Source organism: Chiloscyllium punctatum, chromosome 6 (genome assembly GCF_047496795.1).
Source record: "Chiloscyllium punctatum isolate Juve2018m chromosome 6, sChiPun1.3, whole genome shotgun sequence".
NCBI lineage: Eukaryota > Metazoa > Chordata > Chondrichthyes > Orectolobiformes > Hemiscylliidae > Chiloscyllium > Chiloscyllium punctatum.
Genome location: NC_092744.1, coordinates 20,746,706 through 20,764,770, shown reverse-complemented (window position 1 = coordinate 20,764,770; position 18,065 = coordinate 20,746,706). Strand labels below are relative to the sequence as shown.

Sequence of the window (18,065 nt, the reverse complement as noted above, 5' to 3'; positions counted from 1 at the left end):
CTTGCAGGTTTTGGTGTATTCATGTATCTAATGCCCTTGCCCTTCTAGATAGAAAAGGTCAAGGATCTGGAAGATGCTATCTAAGGAGTTATTGTGTATCTTCTAGATGTTACGCATTGCTACCATTGTGCATCAGTAATGGAGACAGTAAATGTTGAAGGTGGTTAAAAGCACTGTTTTTGCATTCAGTGGTACACTCCAAACCTTACAAAGAACTGGACTTCCTGTGCACCAAACAAAGCAGAACCCCAAACATAAATCATTCTGAAATTCTCACTCAAATCCCAGTGTTTACTGCCATTCAAACAAGACTGCCTAAGAATAACTGTGGGATCACAAAGCAATTGACTGGATTGCACAATGAATTTCCTTAAAAGAATGTGAAATGCACAGAATCAGGATAAAGCAGGTTAATACAATAACACAAAAATGGTGGTTAATTCTCATAAAACTATTTTTCATGCAAATTGTAAAAGATTCAATGAATCCCTACCAGTGGCGCATCCACTGGAGCTGAAGGCTGGACTTGCAGGTTAACAGCAATGGTCTGGGGTGGGGGAAGAGCCTGGAAGGGCATTTGAATCAGAGCCTGGGCAGCAGGGAGTTGTTCCCTTGAATGTAGAACAGTCTGTGGTAGTACTTGAGTAGAGGAAACAATGTCTGATGGTACTGTTAGGTTCTGCACTGATTGCAAGGGCAGTCGCTGGAGGTGGCCTGGGGCTGTTGATGAGACCTCTTGCGAAGGTGATACCAGTGTTGAATGTTGCTGCTGGGATGGTGCAGGTAAGTGCATAGTCACTGGACTTGATTGTCGTAATGGCCCAATCTGAGCCACCGGTGAGCGATGGGCAGGCAGTAAGTGCGTTGGCTGTGGCTGTTGGCTTGGCTGCACATGAGTTGAGGTTTGCTGCTGGCTGGAGCCCAATGGTAGATGCGTGTGAACCAGGCTGTGAGACTGCGTCTGTATTAGTGCCTGTGGCTGGATGATGATCGTTGATGCTGATGGGCTAGGCGGCGACTGAGAAGGTACTGGAGAGACCACAACTGTCTGCTGCTGGCTTTGAGGATGAGAGTGAGCTGAAGGTTGGCTCAGTGGTTGGCTATGGGCCTGGGTTGATATACAGTGCGGCGATTGAGAAGAGGCCTGGATTAGCGATTGACTGTGGGGTTGGACTGGCAGGCAATGCTGAGACTGCGGAGGGTCAGAACCCTGGGCTTGAAGAGCTAGAGGCTGCAGTTGCTGTCTGTGTTGGATCTGCTGCTGGATAATAAGTTGATGGTGTGCTTTCGGCGTTCCTTGGTGAAGTGGAATCTGCTGCTGTTTAATCAGCTGGTGTGCTTGAATTGGTGTGTAGGGTGCTAGTCAGGACAAACAACAGAGATAACAGACAAAAGTGAGCTAGCTTGGTTTTTACTCTGAAGGAAGTATCAAGAAAAAAACAAATAATTGTTAAACATCAATATTATAATGCATTATAATTAACTTTCCTATTTCAATGGACTTTTAAAAAAATTATATAATGAAGGAAATATCTTGAAGAATTCACCAACTCTTCCAGTAAAAGAAAGCCAAATTGCATTGTTTCAATCACTATTAAATCAAGGGACTGAATGCCAATACCTGTTTCTAAATCATTATTTGATCTATTTTTCAATTCATCTTCTGTTACCATTTGATGAAGTTGCCATTTTGTACAACAAGAAGCTATGTCTGATCAACCTTTCTTATGGCTTCACAAGATATCTCTGCAACAGATAAAACTGCCTTACATCCTTCAGAGTTCAGAAGAATGCAAGGTGATCTCTTTAAAACATACACGGTTCTTGACACACGGGATGTTGGGAGGTTGTTAACGCAAAATGGGGATTCTCAAATCCAGCGACACAGAGCCAAGTGAAGGATTCAGAACATTAGATTGAGATGAGAAGTGTATTCACTCAAAGGTTCCTGAATCTTTGAAATTCTGTAACATGGGGGTTGTGAACATTCCATTATGTAGTCAGGCCAAAGATCAACAGATTTTGAATGCTAAGGGAACCAAGGAACATGAAGACAGGGTGACAAAGTGAAACCAAGATAAAAGATTACTTCACAAACTATCTGAACATAGGAGCAGATTTGAGGGATCGTATCTTTCATGGGATGTGGATATTGCAGGCAAGGCCAGCATTTATTGCCTGTTTCTAATTGTGCCTGAAATGTGTAGCTTGCTTGGCCACTTCAGAGGGCAATTAAGAATTAACCATATTATTCTGGATCTGGAGTTACATGAAGACCAGACCAAGTAAGGATCACAGTTGCTGTCCCCCAAGGATTTTGCAACCATCAACAATAGTTTCATGGTCACCATGAAACATGGGGTGGCATGTGGCTCAGTGGTTAGCACTGTCGTCTCACAGTGCCAGGCACTCAGGGTCGACTCCACCTTTGTGCAAAACCCGGCACAGACAACGTCTGCCTGGGTTTCCTCCCACAGTCCAACGATGTGCAGGTCAGGTGGAATGGTCATGCTAAATTGCCCATAATGACTCGGGATGTGCAGGCTAGATGGATTAGCCATGGGAACTGCTGGGTTACAGGGAGAGGATGGTGGGTGAATCTAAGTGGGATGCTCTTCGAAGGGTCGGTGTGGACTTGAAGAGCTGAATGGCATACTTCCATACTGTAGGGATTCTATGAATAAGCCTGGCTTTTAATTGCAGATTTATTAACTTAATTCAAATCCCTCCAGCTGACAGGGTGGGATTTGAATCCATCTCCCCTGTGCATGATCGTGCGCATGAGTATAACCTAGTGCAGCTTCCATTTCTTATGCTCTTATGGAGCTATGTTGCATCCTCCCTTTGGCACATTAATTAAAACAGGCTTCTTGTACATGGATAAACAATTTTTTGAACATTGGCTGCAAAGAATATGACTCAAATCCAGAGCAATTACAAAGTGGAACTCAGCAAAATTCCAACTCCAAAATAAAGAATTGTTGGTTCTGTAAATCAGAAACAGAGATTGCTGAAAAAGCTCAGCAGGTTTGGCAGCATCTGCGGAGAGAAATCAGAGTTAACATTTCAGATCGAGTGACCCTTCTTCAGAATGAGTCACTCAACCTGAAATGTTAACTGATTTCTCTCCACAGATGCTGCCAGACCTGCTGAGTTTTTTCAGAAATTTCTGCTTTAGTTTCAAACTCCAAGATGTTGTAGTTAATTAAAATTCCTCCCTCCATCTCACTACTAGCTCTGTTGCTGCCACTTACCAGGGGCTATTAATTGCTGTGTGTTTGCTGGCATCTGTAACCGGGTCACCGTGGACACCCGGGTCTCAGGGCTGACTGACGTCAGGCTCTCTCCTTTCTTGGTGCTTTCAGGGGCTGAGTCGTGTTGGTTGGTTTTAGGGCCAGCTCCTTGCCCTGCCTGCTTTGTGTGGCTCATCGGGAGCTGCTGTGTTTGACAGGTACCTTTTAATGGAACGCTCTGAGGGGATGGCGCAGGTAAGGCACCTGACTGCTGGCTCCGAACAGCCAGATTCTGAACCTACAACCAAAAACATGAAAAAGGCAAGATCAAATTACTGGTCAGCAATGAAACAATCGTGAATAAGTGAGCTAGATGGTTAATAAATGGAACTGTGCAAAGGAAAAGATACTTTTGTATTACCTGCATGAGGGGCTTGACAGAGTAAATGAGGATACATTATTTTCACTGGCAGGAGGGTGGATAACCAATGGTCCCAGATTTAAGATTATTGCTACCATAATTGGTAAATGGCATCTGTGACAACTGACCTTTCTTTCTTGGTTAAAGACAGATGTAGGCTGCTAAACAGCTGGTTTGGGTCTGATCTTTAAGACTTTAATCATCTTACCCACCTGACCCTCATACACTATTTTAAGACCATAAGAAATAGAAACAAAAGTAGTCTGTTCAGCTCCTTGAGCCTATTCTGCTATTCAACAGAATCATAGCTCATCCATCATGCCTCACCTCCACTTTCCTGCTCTTTCCCTATAACCCTTGATTCCCCCACTGATTAAGAATCTATCTATTTCAGCCTTAAACACACACAAGAACTCTGCACACAGCTGTCCATAGCAAGGAGTCCACAGACATACAACTGTCAGAGAGAAGAAATTCCTTGTTATCTCCATCTTAAATTGGTGGCCCTTTATTCTGAGACTATGCCCCCTGATCCTCGACTCTCCCATGAGGGGAAACATCCTCTCAGCATTTACCCTGTCAAGTCCTTTAAGAATCCTATATGTCTCATTGAGATCATCTCTCATTCTTCTAAACTCCAGTGAGTAGAGCTCCAGGCAAAAGTGAGGACAGCAGATACTGGAGATTAGAGTCGATTGTATGGTGCTGGAAAAGCACAGCGGGTCAGGCAGCATCCAAGGAGCAGGAGAATCAACACTTCAGGCAAAAGCCCTTCATCAGGAATGAGGAGGAGGTAGAGCTCCAACCTGTTCCTCCACCCAACCCATTCAGCCTGTATCTGCTCTCTGTTATAATTATCCAATTAGCCCTACTTCTGTGGTCTTTCTGCATGTTCCTTCATATTTTGACCCTTGTGTGTTTAGTCTTTTGAAAATTACTATTCAATCTGCTATTGCCACCATTCTTCCACACAATGCAATCCAGGCTGTAGCTCACTGCATCAAAACAATGTTGTGTCATGTTGCCACTGGATCTTTGGCAATCACCTTTAATGTGTGTCCTCTGGTTACTGCATTTCTGCAAGCAGGAACAATTTCACTTTCGTTACTCTACTGAGATCATTCAAAGTTTTGAACACCAGTTCCAAACCTTCTCTGCTCTAAGGAGAACACCAGTTTCTCCACTTAACCACACGAGGTCCTCATTTCTTCGTGAGATGGCAGCATAGTAGTAACTGCACTGGATTAGTAATCCAGAACTCCAAGCTAATCTTCTAAGCACATGGGTTCAAATCCTACAATGCAGATTGCAAAATCTAAATTCAATACAAATCTAGAATTAAAAAGCAAGTAACCACGGTTGATTGTCGTCAAAACCCTATGATTCACTCATGTCCTTTAAGAAAGGCAATCTGCCTGTCCTTACCTGGTCTGGCTTACATGTGACAACAAGCCCATGGAAATGTGGTTGACTCTTAATTGCCCTCTGGATGAAAAATGAAGTGATGCCCACATCCCATGACTGAATCTTAGCACCATTTCTCGACACCCACTTTTAAGTCTTTGAAATACTCTTAAGGAGAGCTACCCAAAACAGAACACAAAAACAGTGGGCTAAGGCCTTACCAACATCATATAAAGGCTTAATATAAACTCTCATTTGCTCTATTAATAAAGCCAACTACACATCAGCTCCTTCAATAGACACTGCAATGAGGTCCAGTAACTTCAAAGATCTACATTTGTACACTGTTTAGATTTCTTGATTCCTGCACTCCCTTTTAAACCATATTGTTTATTTAGTCTCCAAACCCCACACAGCTCACTTCTACGTTCTTCCCTAAATCCTCAAACAGGACTGCCCAGACAGGCCCATTGTTTCTGCCTGCTCCTGCCCCACAGACCTCTTCCTACCTCAACTCGGCGATTCCTCTTGACAGTTTATGTCTGAATTTCCAGTTTGCCACATCCTCTACACCATGGGCATGCAATCACGTTAGACTTCCATCCCCCATTAGGACGGCCTTAGGGTTCTCCGCTGCTTCCTGGAAAAAAATACCTGATCCATCCTAAACCACTATCACCCACCTCTGCCTGGCCAAACTTGTTCCCACCCTAAACAACTTCTCTTTGAACTCCTCTCATGTTCTTCAAGTTAGGGTGTGGCAATGGATCCTAGTTATGCCTGTCTCTTTGTGGGATACGTGGAACATTCCTCATTCCGGTCCTAATCCAGCCCCTACCCGCAACTCTCTCTCTCCTGGCTATATCAATGATATCATCAGTGCTGCTTCAGTCTCTTGTCTGGAATTGGAAAAGTTTATCACTCCCACTTCTAATTTCCACCCCGCTCTCACCATCACCTGGTCCATCTCTGACTCTTCCCTTTCCTTCCTTGTTTTCATTTCTGGGGATAGGCTGGCCACCAATATCCACTAGGTGAAAGTAAGTACTGCAGATGCTGGAGATTGGAGTCAAGAGTGTGGTGCTGGGAAAGCACAGCAGGTCAGGCAGCATCTGAGGAGAAGGAAAATCGATGTCTCGGACAAAAGCCCTGATGAAGGGCTTTTACCCAAAACATCGATTTCCCTGCTCCTTGGATGCTGCCTGACCTGCTGAGCGTTCCCAGCACCACACTCTTGACACCAATATCCACTACCAATCCACCAACTCCCACATTTACCTTGACTATACATCCTTGCACCCTGCTTTCTGTAAAGACTCTATTCCACTCTCTCAGTTCCCCTGTCTCTGTCACATGTGTTCCAATGATGCCCACTTCATAAGGGAGTCTCTGAAATGTCCAACTTCCTCCTCAAACAAGGAATCCCCAGCACTGTAGTTGACAGGGTCTTCAGCCGGGTCTGAGCCATCTCTCACACTTTGGCACTGACCTCCTCTCTCCCCTCCCACGACAGTGACAGGGTCTCACTTGTTCTCATCTACCATTCCATCAGCAATCATATCCGGACGATCACTAGCCACCATTTCTGCCACCTCCAGTGGGATGCCACCACCAGACACATTTTCCCCCTTTCAATCCCAACAACCACCCCCACACCCCATAGCATCTTCCTCAGCAAAAGGTGCAACACCCACTCATTTACTTCCTACCTCCTCAGTATCCAAGAGCTCGAGCACACCTTCCAAGTGAAGCAACGCTTTACCTGCACTTCATTCAATCACATCTAATGTATTCACTGCTCACAGTGTGGTCTCCTCGACACTGGGGAAACGAGGTGTAGACTGGGTGACCTCTTCGCAGAACACCTACATTCTATCTGCAAAAACGACCCTGATATCTGCCACTTCAACACTCTGCATTGTTCCCTGGCCAATATCTCTGTCATGGGCTTGCTGATGTGCTGCAGTGAAGCTCAGCGCAAGCTGGAAGAAAAGTACCTCATTTCCACTTGGAAACTTTACAGCCTTCTGGACTTAATATCAAGTTCAACAATTTACGTGCTTGAGCATCTTCTCCACACACACCAGGCCTTGTTATTCCATGGTGTGCTATTACACAAAACCCATTGTTAGCTACTGATAGTCCTCATTAACAGCTAGAAAATGTGTTGCTGGAAAAGCGCAGCAGGTCAGGCAGCATCCAAGGAGCAGGAGAATCAACGTTTCAGGCATAAGCCCTTCTTCAGGAATGAGGAAAGTGTGCCAAGCAGGCTAAGATAAAAGGTAGGGAGGAGGGACTTGGGGGAAGGGCGTTGGAAATGCGATAGGTGGAAGGAGGTTAAGGTGAGGGTGATAAGCCAGAGAGGGGGTGGAGGCGGAGAGGTCGGAAAGAAGATTGCAGGTCAAGAAGGCGGTGCTGTGTCTGAGGGTTGGGTCTGAGATAAGGTGGGGGTAGGGGAAATGAGGAAGCTGAAGAAATCTGCATTCATCCCTTGTGGTTGGAGGGTTCCTAAGCGGAAGATGAGGCGTTGTGTTGCCATGGTCTGGCGGTGGAGGAGGCCAAGGACCTGCATGTCCTTGGCAGAGAGGGAGGGGGAGTTAAAGTGTTCAGCCACGGGGCAGTTGGGTTGGTTGGTGCGGGTGTCCCAGAGGTGTTTTCTAAAATGTTCCGCAAGCAGGCGGCCTGTCTCCCCAATGTAGAGGAGGCCACATCGGGTGCAGTAAATGATGTGTGTGGAGGTGCAGGTGAATTTGTGACGGATGTGGAAGGATCCCTTGGGGCCTTGGAGAGAAGTGAGGGGGTGGTGTGGGCGCACGTTTTGCATTTCTTGCGGTTGCAGGGGAAGGTGCCGGGAGTGGAGGGAGGCAGCACGACGCCTGGAGGAAGAGCGCCTCATCTTCCGCATAGGAACCCTCCAAACACAAGGGATGAATGCAGATTTCTCCAGCTTCCTCATTTCCCCTCCCCCCACCTTATCTCAGTCCCAACCCTCGGACTCAGCACCGCCTTCTTGACCTGCAATCTTCTTCCCGACCTCTCCGCCCCCAGCCCCTCTCCAGCCTATCACCCTCACCTTAACCTCCTTCCACCTATCATATTCCCAACACCCCTCCCCCAAGTCCCTCCTCCCTACCTAATATCTTAGCCTGCTTGGCACACTTTCCTCATTCCTGAAGAAGGGCTTATGCCCGAAACGTCAATTCTCCTGCTCCTTGGATGCTGCCTGACCTGCTGCGCTTTTCCAGCGACACATTTTCAGCTCTGATCTCCAGCATCTGCAGTCCTCACTTTCTCATTAACAGCTATTCATTTTCCTAGGCTCTCCATTCTCCACTCCTTTCTTTCTCCTTGGGTTCTATCCCCACCTATCAGTTACTCTTTACCCCCTCACCCCACTTATCCTCTACATTAAAAAAACAACTTTTTTCCTTGCTACCATCAGTTCTGAAGAAGGGTCCCTGGACCAGAAACATTAACTCTGATTTCTCTGCACAGATGTTGCCAGATCTGCTGAGTATTCTAGCAATTTCTGTTTTGGTTTCTGATACCCAGCATCCGCAGTTCTTTTGGGTTTTTTTGCTTATTTAGTATTTTGTCTCCTCATTCTTCCCAGCAAAATGTATTGCTTCATACTTTGCTGTCTTAATTTCAATCTAACATGTGTCTGCCCATTTCAGCAATCTGTTTACCCAAGACCTCCAAGTATTTATCACTGTCTGTCTCTTTGTTAACTACAATTCCTTGTTTTGTTAACATCATCGAAATGCCCAAGTTTAAGGTAATGAGTATGCCTGGAAAGGAAAATGTTGCAGAGCTTTGGAAATCAAACGTTCTGGGGAGCTTACCAAATGGTCAGAAACTGAACTGAACTAGCTATATAACAGCAGGTCAGAGGCTAAGAATCATGTAGTGACTAACTCGCCTCCTGACTCCCCATAGCCTCTCCACATCTACAAGTCTGGAGTGTGATGGAATGCTCCCCACTTACCTGGATGAGTGAAGCTTCAACAATACTCAAGGAGCTTGACACCACTGAAGTCGAAGCAGCCTGCTTGGTTGACACCACATCCAGAAACATTCATTTCCTTTGCCACCAATGTTCAGGAGCAACAATGTATACCACTTATAAGATACAATGCAGAAATTCACAAAGGCACTCAAACAGTACCTTCTAAACCAACAACCACCATCATCTGGAAGGACAAGGGCAGTAGATGTATGGAAACACTACCACCTGTAAGTTCCCTTCCAAACCACTTCCCATCCTGACTTAGAAACATAATGCTCTTCCTTCAGTGTTGCTGGGCCAGAATCCTGAAACTCCTTCCAAAACAGCATTATGAGCATACCAACAACAAATTGATTGCAGTAGTTCAAGAAAGTGGCTCACTATCACCTTCTGAAAAGTAACTAGGGATGGGCTGGCCCAGCCAGTGACACCACATCCCATGAATGAATAACAACCAAAAAAGCAGAGGACAGTGGGTCTAATTGGAATAGCTCTTTCAAACATCAAGCACAATGATCTGAATAGCCTTGTGCTGTTCATGAATTTCTATGGTTATTAAAGTTGCTCACTAAATCTACAAAATATGATTTACGGAATTTAGGGTGTGCAGAATGTTAGCAATAAGCTAACAGAGAAGTATTTTATTATTTCATCTGGCACAAGAGTTCTAGTGATGTCTCAGTCCAGTGAGGTAACAATGCTCCTGCTCTCAGAACTGACAGACATCCAGGACTCTGTGCAGTTTACATTTCCCCTCACCCCACCTCTACCCAGTCATTCCACAGTGGAGAGAAAGATGGGGCAGGGGAAAATGCGACACCATTCTGGAAACTAAAGCAAACTAATTTTCACTGCAAGGCATACACATCCCAGAGGGCAGCTGTGGCTTTTGCAACACAGTAATAAATGGTTTAATGGCCAAATTTGGCAATGAAGAAATGGCCGTTGTCATTCCAAATTGGGCTGGTATGTGGCTTGGAAGGGAATTTGCCAGTAGCGATCTTCCAATGCATATGCTGCTCTTTTCTTTCTGGATTGTAAAGGTCATAGGTTTTGAAAGTGCTGTCTGTGGACCCTTGAAGTGCAGTTTGAAGGTGGTACACAGTGCTGCCTTTGTGTATCAGGGATGAAAGGAGTGAATTTTGAAGGTAGTGGATGGGGTGTCTATTAATGGGCTGATTTGTTTTGGAAGAAATCAACTTTTCTAAGGAGAACCTTACTACATTCATATTATGGAAGTAATTTGCTAGCAGAATATTTCATGCTTTAAAAAGGTCAAAGTTACTCCAGAAGGTATAGGTCCATGTTTAAAAGATAACAAAATCCTAACATGAGTCATGATATGCCTACGATGCATGTTGCAAACAAGGTTTTGCTGTGTTTCTCTGGTTCACTGGGTTTGGGAATATCAGTTTGTAATAACTCACCTGTGTGGATGTAGACACTGAGGAAGAGGAAGAGGAGGCAACAGGAATATCTGGCTGCACAGTAGCTACAGTAGCAGTGGGAGTGAAAATCAGCTGTAGAGACATAGAGAAGGTCAGGAAACAGCAGGTACAAAGATGTGAAATTCTAGAATATCCCCACTAGCCAACCACTCAGTAACCTTTTCTCCGGTAATATAAATTGCTGATCCTGTTTTAAATTTGGCATTCTTTGTATTTGTCCTGATGAGTGCAAATTGAAAAACGCTGGCAACATGTATCTTTATTTTCAGCGATGCTCAAGTTCTGTACTACCAAGTTTATGTTTGAGTTTCGCTAGAGGTTAGCCTACAGAAGGTAAGCTGGAACTTGACAGAAAATTAAGCAAATCCATGAAATGGCAATAAAATAGCTTCTCAGATAGTTTTAAAGTTGTGAAAAGATAGAGGCGATTTTGCATAGGACAGCAACTATCTTCAACTAAGCCTGGATTTTTTTTAAAATCAAGGACATAATATTAATGACAACAGCTTGCATTTATCTAGCTCCTTTACCAGAATAAAACATACCAAGGATCTTCACAGATGCATTACCAAACAAAATCTGACACTGAGACACTGAGGAAATATTCAGATAGATAACACAAAAGATTTTCTTTATTTGTTCAAGGGAAGTGGACATCACTGGCTGGGCCAGTATTTATTACCATCCCTTATTACCCTTGAACTGAGTGCATTTCAGAGGGAAGCTGTGGGTCTGGAATCGTATTTAGGCCAGACCAGGTAAAGATGACAGATTTCCTTCCCTAAAGAGCATTAATGAACCAGATAGGGTTTTGGGACAATATTAGAGAAGGGCACAGAGGTTTAGATAAGAAATTCCAGAGCTTTAGGGACAAGACAGCTGAAGCATAACCACGATAGGTAAAATGATGAAAAACTGACATAGATGTAGTAAAGAACTGCCAAAATGCTTTACAACATGGGCTCATTGATCGATGAAGTGTTCTACTCCCTGCAATTTTTCTATTGTGGAAGGTTTACACTACCAGTCCTGTGCTGTATTACTTACCATTTGGGCCCTGAGGTACATCTGCGCCTGGCTTGCTGTGAGAGTGGGGGTGGTGTTGCCGAGAAGCATGGCTTGCTGGGTGATTCCGCTGCCTGAAGTGCTGGTGGTCTGAGCACGACTGATCAGCTGAGTAGCCGAAGGAGATGCTGAGAGGTTAATCTGCACAACAGGACCCAAATGTCAATTAACAATTGGATGCAGTGATGCACACTAAACTGAAACAAAACATTATTCATACAGTTTCTGAAACTAACTTGTTTCAAGGATAATTAAGTTATCTAATAATAAGATCATCTGGTTAAAGAGGGCAAACTACTTGACAGAGTGCTGTTGTTTTCATATTACAATAGCCATGCTGTAAAAGATTTCTAAAGATGATATTAGAAATAAGCAAAGCATAGAAAAATGAGAGACATACAGATGAATAGAGCATTTCACAATAACAGGTCTCAATACACTTTATGCTAGTGAAATATTTTTGAAGTACAGTCACTATTCTAATGGAGGAAACACAGCAGTCACTTTGCACACAGCAAACTCACACAAACAAAGTATTAATGATCAGATTATAATTTTTTTGTAATGTTGACAGAGGTATCTTTATCGACAAAGAACAGGGGGCTGGTTCTCTTGCTCTTCTTCAAAACAGTTCAGCTGGATATTTTAGATGCAAAACTAAAGGCAGCTGGAGCCTTCTTTTGACACAGAATTTGAAAGACAAGACTTCCAACAGTGCAGCACATCCTCAGTACCTCACTGAAAAATCAGTATGGATTTTTGTGTTCAAGCCCTGGAGTGGAACTTGAACTTAGGACTTTAGAACTCAGGGGGCAAGTGTGCTACCAACCAAGCCATGATTGGCAGAAGCAGATAACAACAGTTTAAAAAAAAATTGATCAGACTGGGCTGTGCTAGAGATGAGAGATGGCTATTAGCACATCTGCAAAGTTATAGCAGGGTCGATATATAAAAGACATTTCCATTTGCGAGGGAGACCAGACCCTAAATATAAACAAACAGTCATTAAGAAGTTCACTAAGCAATTCAGGACAAATTTGCTTACTGAAAGAATGATTGAAATGTGGAACACACTACTGTGGGGAACATTTTTTTAAAATTCACTTGCACATTGAGGTGAGTGGCATCGAATTAATTAAGGTGAAGCCACATGAGAAAGTAATGAATAAAAGAATACACTGATTACAGTTTGACAAGGACAGGTGTTTGCTAATCTGTTTGAAAGTAAGTGCTAATCTCAGTGGACGAGTTAACTGGGGTATTAGGAGCAGATGTGAGTCATTCCATCTCTCAAGCTTGCCCTGTCATTCTACATATGGTAGATAAGCTATCTCAATGCCATCTTCACACTATCCGCATATCAGCTGGTGTCATTAGTAACAAGAAATCTATCAATTTCTGATTTGAAATTACATATTGACTGAGCTTCTACAGTGCTCCGAGGTAGATATGGCGAATCCACTAAATGAAGACATTCCTTCTCTTTTCAGTCCGAAATGGCTTATCTTTTATTTAAGGGCTATGCCTCTTGGTTCTAGATCCACAGTGGGGAAACATTCTTTCATCATCTACTGCATTTACCTCTTATATGATTCGATGAGATCATCTCTCGAATGTCTAAATACCAGAGAATACAGGCACTCTCATCTAAATTTCTCCTCCTGGGACAGTCTCACCACCCCCCCAGGACCCAGACCAGTTACCCACTACTGCAGGGACCAGAAATGCTCACAATATTCCAGTGCAGTCTCACAGATGTCCTTCATATTTGAAGCAAGACTTCTTTGCTGCTGTATCCTTTTATAATAAAGACCAATCATTCCATTTGGGAGCATTTGTGGAGAGAGGAATTATTAATGTTTTGAATCTGATATGACTCTTCAAAACAGTTTTGAAAAAGTCAAATCAGTCTCAAAATATTCACTGTTTCTCTCTCCACAGACGCTGCGTTTCTCCAAGACTTTCCATTTCTATTTCAGACTTTTAGCAGTTACTGCAATTTGGTTTACTAACATCCCACTTCCCTTCTGAACCGAATGCTGCAACCGTTGTCAGCTTTCAGGGACTTTTGAACAAGGACACCCTAGGTACCTTTGGACATCAACAGTTTCCAATCTCTCAATATTTAAGAAATATTCTGCATCTTAGTTCCTCTTACCAAATTATATTCCACATTATATCCCAACTGTCATGTTGTTGCCACTCAACCTGTCTAGATGTTCATGAAGTCTCTTTCCTTCCTCCTCATTTCTTACATTTCTACCAAGTTTTGTATCATTCGTAAACTTGGAAATATTACAATTGATCCCTCATGTTCAAGTCAGTGTCACAAGATTGTGAATAGATGGATCTAGATACTGATCACAACCTCTCAACCTCAGAATGATCCATTTATTCTTAGTCTTTGCTTTCAGCCTATCAACTAATCCTGAATCAATGCTGGTTTATTACCCCAATTCCATGCAGTTTAATTTTCTTTACCAACTTAGTGTGCTATTATATCAAAAATCTTCTGTAAATTCAAATATGCCACATCCAGTGGCTTCCCCTTATCAACTCTACTAGTAACATCCTCAAAAAACTACTTTCATTTGTCATAATTTCCCCTTCATTAACCTATGTTCTTTCCAATCAAACCTTTAGTTTCTGAATATCTAATAATCACATCTGTATTATCCCTACTCCTGATGGCAGACTACCAGGTCAGTAGATCCAGTTTCACCTCTTCCTCCTTTCTCAAATATAGATTATTTGAACAAAATACTGATGTTGCCATGCCATCTGCATCAACAAGTAGGCATGGAGGAGATATCAGGGATGTTAAGGATACAGTATTTTTGACACAAACAAACAATATGGTTTTAACTCCTAGTACTGGCTTGAGAGAGATTTTATTTGATTTGATTATTGTCACATGTACCTAAGTGCAGGGAAATGTTTTGTTTTACATGTAGTACAGGCAGATCATAAGATACAGAGATCATAAAGTGATTGAACAGAACAAGGAATACAAAGCTGTGGCTGCAAAGGGAGTGCCCAAAAAGCAAGGTCGGCATTAGATTTGAAATTTGAGATGTGCAAAGTCACAGATATAGTCAAGCTGGAGGCAGAGTGTTGCAAGTCATTATCATCCATATCAATTGACTCCATAGGAGAATATGTAGATATGAAAGTGACAGAGGAGACAAAAACAGAACCATGGAGCCATGAAGGTTAATTTTTAGGTATGGAAACAGAATCCGTTGCCAGGAATGCTGTGGCAACAATTGATTATTTAAGAGCTGATGTAAGCAAGAATAAACTTCTGCGCTGGACAATGAAAGTGCAGTGCTGAAGTAGAATGGTATTACTGACCTTGTCAAACTTTGCAGATAGGTCAGGAAAGGAAAGCAGGGTTATTTCAGTTCCAAAGCACATGATTTGTGACATTTAATTAGTACGACAGGGCAAAACCTGATCAATGCGAAGGTTGGATCTTTGGGGAACTGGAGCTGTGACTACAAAAGCTGGAGAATAAGCAATTTCGGGGAATGCACTGATAACCTTTGGAGAAGTAAGTATAAAATCATGAAAGTACATTGCCACTTAGGAAAGACACTGCAACTACACAGTGTGATCAGACCAGGAGGGGCACTGGAGAGATGTCAAGTGTGACACAATGGGATAAATTAACACAATTGCAGTAACAGAAGTTGTTGGCTTTTTCCAGGATTGTCTTTGGACTATACGTAAAGAGGGAAGCAAACTAAAAGAATTGAAAACAGGGAAGTGAGAATACTTCATTATTACAGAACGCATTAACTTGCTGCACCTGGAGTGCAAACCTTCAAGGAGAGATGAACATTTTCAGCTGGAGCATAACTCATAATTTTATACATCTAAGATAAATAACTTGATATAAATTATATACTTATTTATAAGGTATATGCTGTATAATAATACTGAAGGTCAGAGTATTCTAATGGATGTATTTTGACAGAATTGAAGAAAGATTTACAGATTTTGTTGCCCCTCATTAGTCATAGGTTTTTCAGCTCTCACAGCTTAGTGCATGGGTGCATCAATTGTGATGCAAAAGGGAAGATAATTATGAAGAAGAGACTGGATTAGCCAGAGGGTCTATACCATAACTATCATTATTGTGATCCTAGCAAGAAAATCGCAAACCCAATTCTGTGTGACTTGCACTCAGATAGCTACTTTCACAACCACCTTGCAATTAATGATATACTCATGAAGTGTTGCAATGTAGGGAAACAAGTCCATTGCTGGAAAAAGGAACTGGGTGGAATGCTTTATTCAAAGGAATTGGCTCACTAGTCTGAGAATTCCAAGTTAAACAGCATCGATATAAACTGAGGCAAACAGAAGCTTGAATGCAATGGCTCTGACAGAGTCTGCATTTCGTCACCAGATCTCTACTGGCCACATACGTGCTCTAATGTGAAAGGATGAAATACTTGGCTTGGGTCGGGGTGGTGCAGAGAGAGCAGCATGGTGGCAATGTCTTTGCACCAGTAATCCGAGGCTCAAACCAATGCTCGGAGAACACAGGTTTAAATCCCACCATAGCAGGTGAAGGAATATAAAACTAGTGTCAGTAATAGTGACCAAGAAACCACCATCAATTATCATTAAAAAAACACCCACCAGGTTCACTCATGTCCTTTGAGAAGGAATATCTGCCGTCCTGACACATAACTCCAGATCCATAGCAATGTCATTGATTCACAGCTGCTCTCTGAAATGGCCTAGCAAGCCACTAAATTAAAGAGAAATTAAGGATGAGGAACAAACGCTGGCCTTGCCAGCAATGCACGTCTCCCATTAAACAATTTATAAAAACTCACTAAACAGTAAGTGCGAGGCCATGCATTTTGGGAGGACAAACTATACAAGGAAGGACATGAGGAATGCTGGAACCTAGGAAATACAGAGGAATCTTAGTATGCATATCCACAGATCTGATGTGGAAGTGCCAGTGTCAGACTTGTGTGGACAAAGTTAAAAATCACACAACAACACCAGGTTATAGTCCAATAGGTTTATTTGGAAGTACTAGCTTTCAGTGCGCTGCTCCTTCATCAGATAGCTATGGAGAGGGATCATAAGACATAGAATTTGTAGCAAAAGGTTACAGTGTCATGCAACTGAAAAGATATCTTGAACAAACCTAGATTGCTGTTAAGTATTTCATCTTTTAGAATGGGCTGCAGGTTTCAGTTTATTGATATGTACCTGGTGTTGTGTGATTTTCAACTTTATCCATAGATCCTTGAAGGCAGCAGTACAGGCAGATAAGCTGGCAAGTGGGATGCTTTCCTTTATTAGTTAAGACATTGAATAACAAGAGCAAGGACATTCTGCTGGAGCTGAATATAACATTAGTTAGGCACAACTACTGTATGTAACTTTTGTTGCCACATGAAAAAGAGATGTGACTACACTAGAGAGGGTGCAGAGAAGACTCACCAGGATTTTGCCATGCTGGGGTTATTAGACTGGGGTGATTTTCCTCAGAACAGCAAAGTGTGAGGAGGTATCTGATTGAGATGTACAAAGTTATGAGGTAGGGTAAATTGTGAGAAGCTTTTCCTGTTAGTAGACGAGTCAATAATATGGGGCATAGTTTTAAGGGAAGGAACAAGAGGTTCACTGGGGATTTGAGAAAAGGTACTTTTACCCAGTACCTGAAACTCACTGCCTAAAAGGGTGGTAGGGGCAAGAACTATTCATTTAAGATGAGCACTTGAAACATGGCTACAGACCAAGTGGTGGAACACAATTGGATACTTAGATGCTTGATGATCAGCGCAAACACATTGGACTGAAGGGCCTTTTATTTGTGCTGTAAAAACTCTGACTCTATGAATGAGAATGTCACCTCAGCTGGGTTAAGAACAATATGATTGGAGGGAGTCGGTGTTGGCCAGGGGTGGACAAAGTTAAAAATCACACAACACCAGGTTATAGTCCAACCGGTTTATTTGGAAGCACTAGCTTTTGGAGCGCTACTCCTTCACACCTACCTGATGAATGAGCAGCATTCTGAAAGCTAGGGCTTCCAAATAAATCCGTTGGGCTATAATCTGGTTTTGCATGATTTTTAACATTGAAGGGATAGATAAATCAAAGCCAATTATCGTGAGTCAGTCTCATGCTCTTCCTAAGTTGCAGAGCACTACCACTCTTTGCTATGGATATACCATATGCTGTCACAACCCCTAATGAACTGAAAGGGGATAAAGGTAAATCCATTTAAAGAATAGAATCATTGCATTAAAATTGTCTCTCGTGTAACAAGAGAAATAAAACAATATACTTCAAGAAATCAATGTGAACCACTGGAAACTCAGAAAGGGGAAGTTTATTTTTGCAGGGACTGAAACAGTTTGGGAAAACACTTGCTTGCAATGGTTCAAAATAAAAGCTGCTCTGTTAAAGAGCAGCAGACTGATTGAGTCCTTCTACATTCTGAGCCAGGC

At 42.7% G+C, this 18,065-nt stretch overlaps 1 protein-coding gene across 3 annotated transcripts in view; it reads right to left on the bottom strand.

Annotated features, from left to right (window-relative positions):
- Positions 1 to 18,065, bottom strand: part of LOC140478759 (polyhomeotic-like protein 3) — a 107,897-nt gene that overhangs the window by 37,504 nt on the left and 52,328 nt on the right. For 2 of the 3 annotated variants that reach the window (XM_072572098.1, XM_072572100.1), the window contains 4 exons: positions 11,563 to 11,721; positions 10,495 to 10,587; positions 3,255 to 3,531; positions 494 to 1,359 (listed from right to left, as the gene is read on the bottom strand). In XM_072572098.1, coding sequence (XP_072428199.1) covers positions 494 to 1,359; positions 3,255 to 3,531; positions 10,495 to 10,587; positions 11,563 to 11,721 — 1,395 coding nt within the window. The remainder of the gene's footprint in view (positions 1 to 493; positions 1,360 to 3,254; positions 3,532 to 10,494; positions 10,588 to 11,562; positions 11,722 to 18,065) is intronic. The other variant, XM_072572099.1, reaches the window with a different exon arrangement.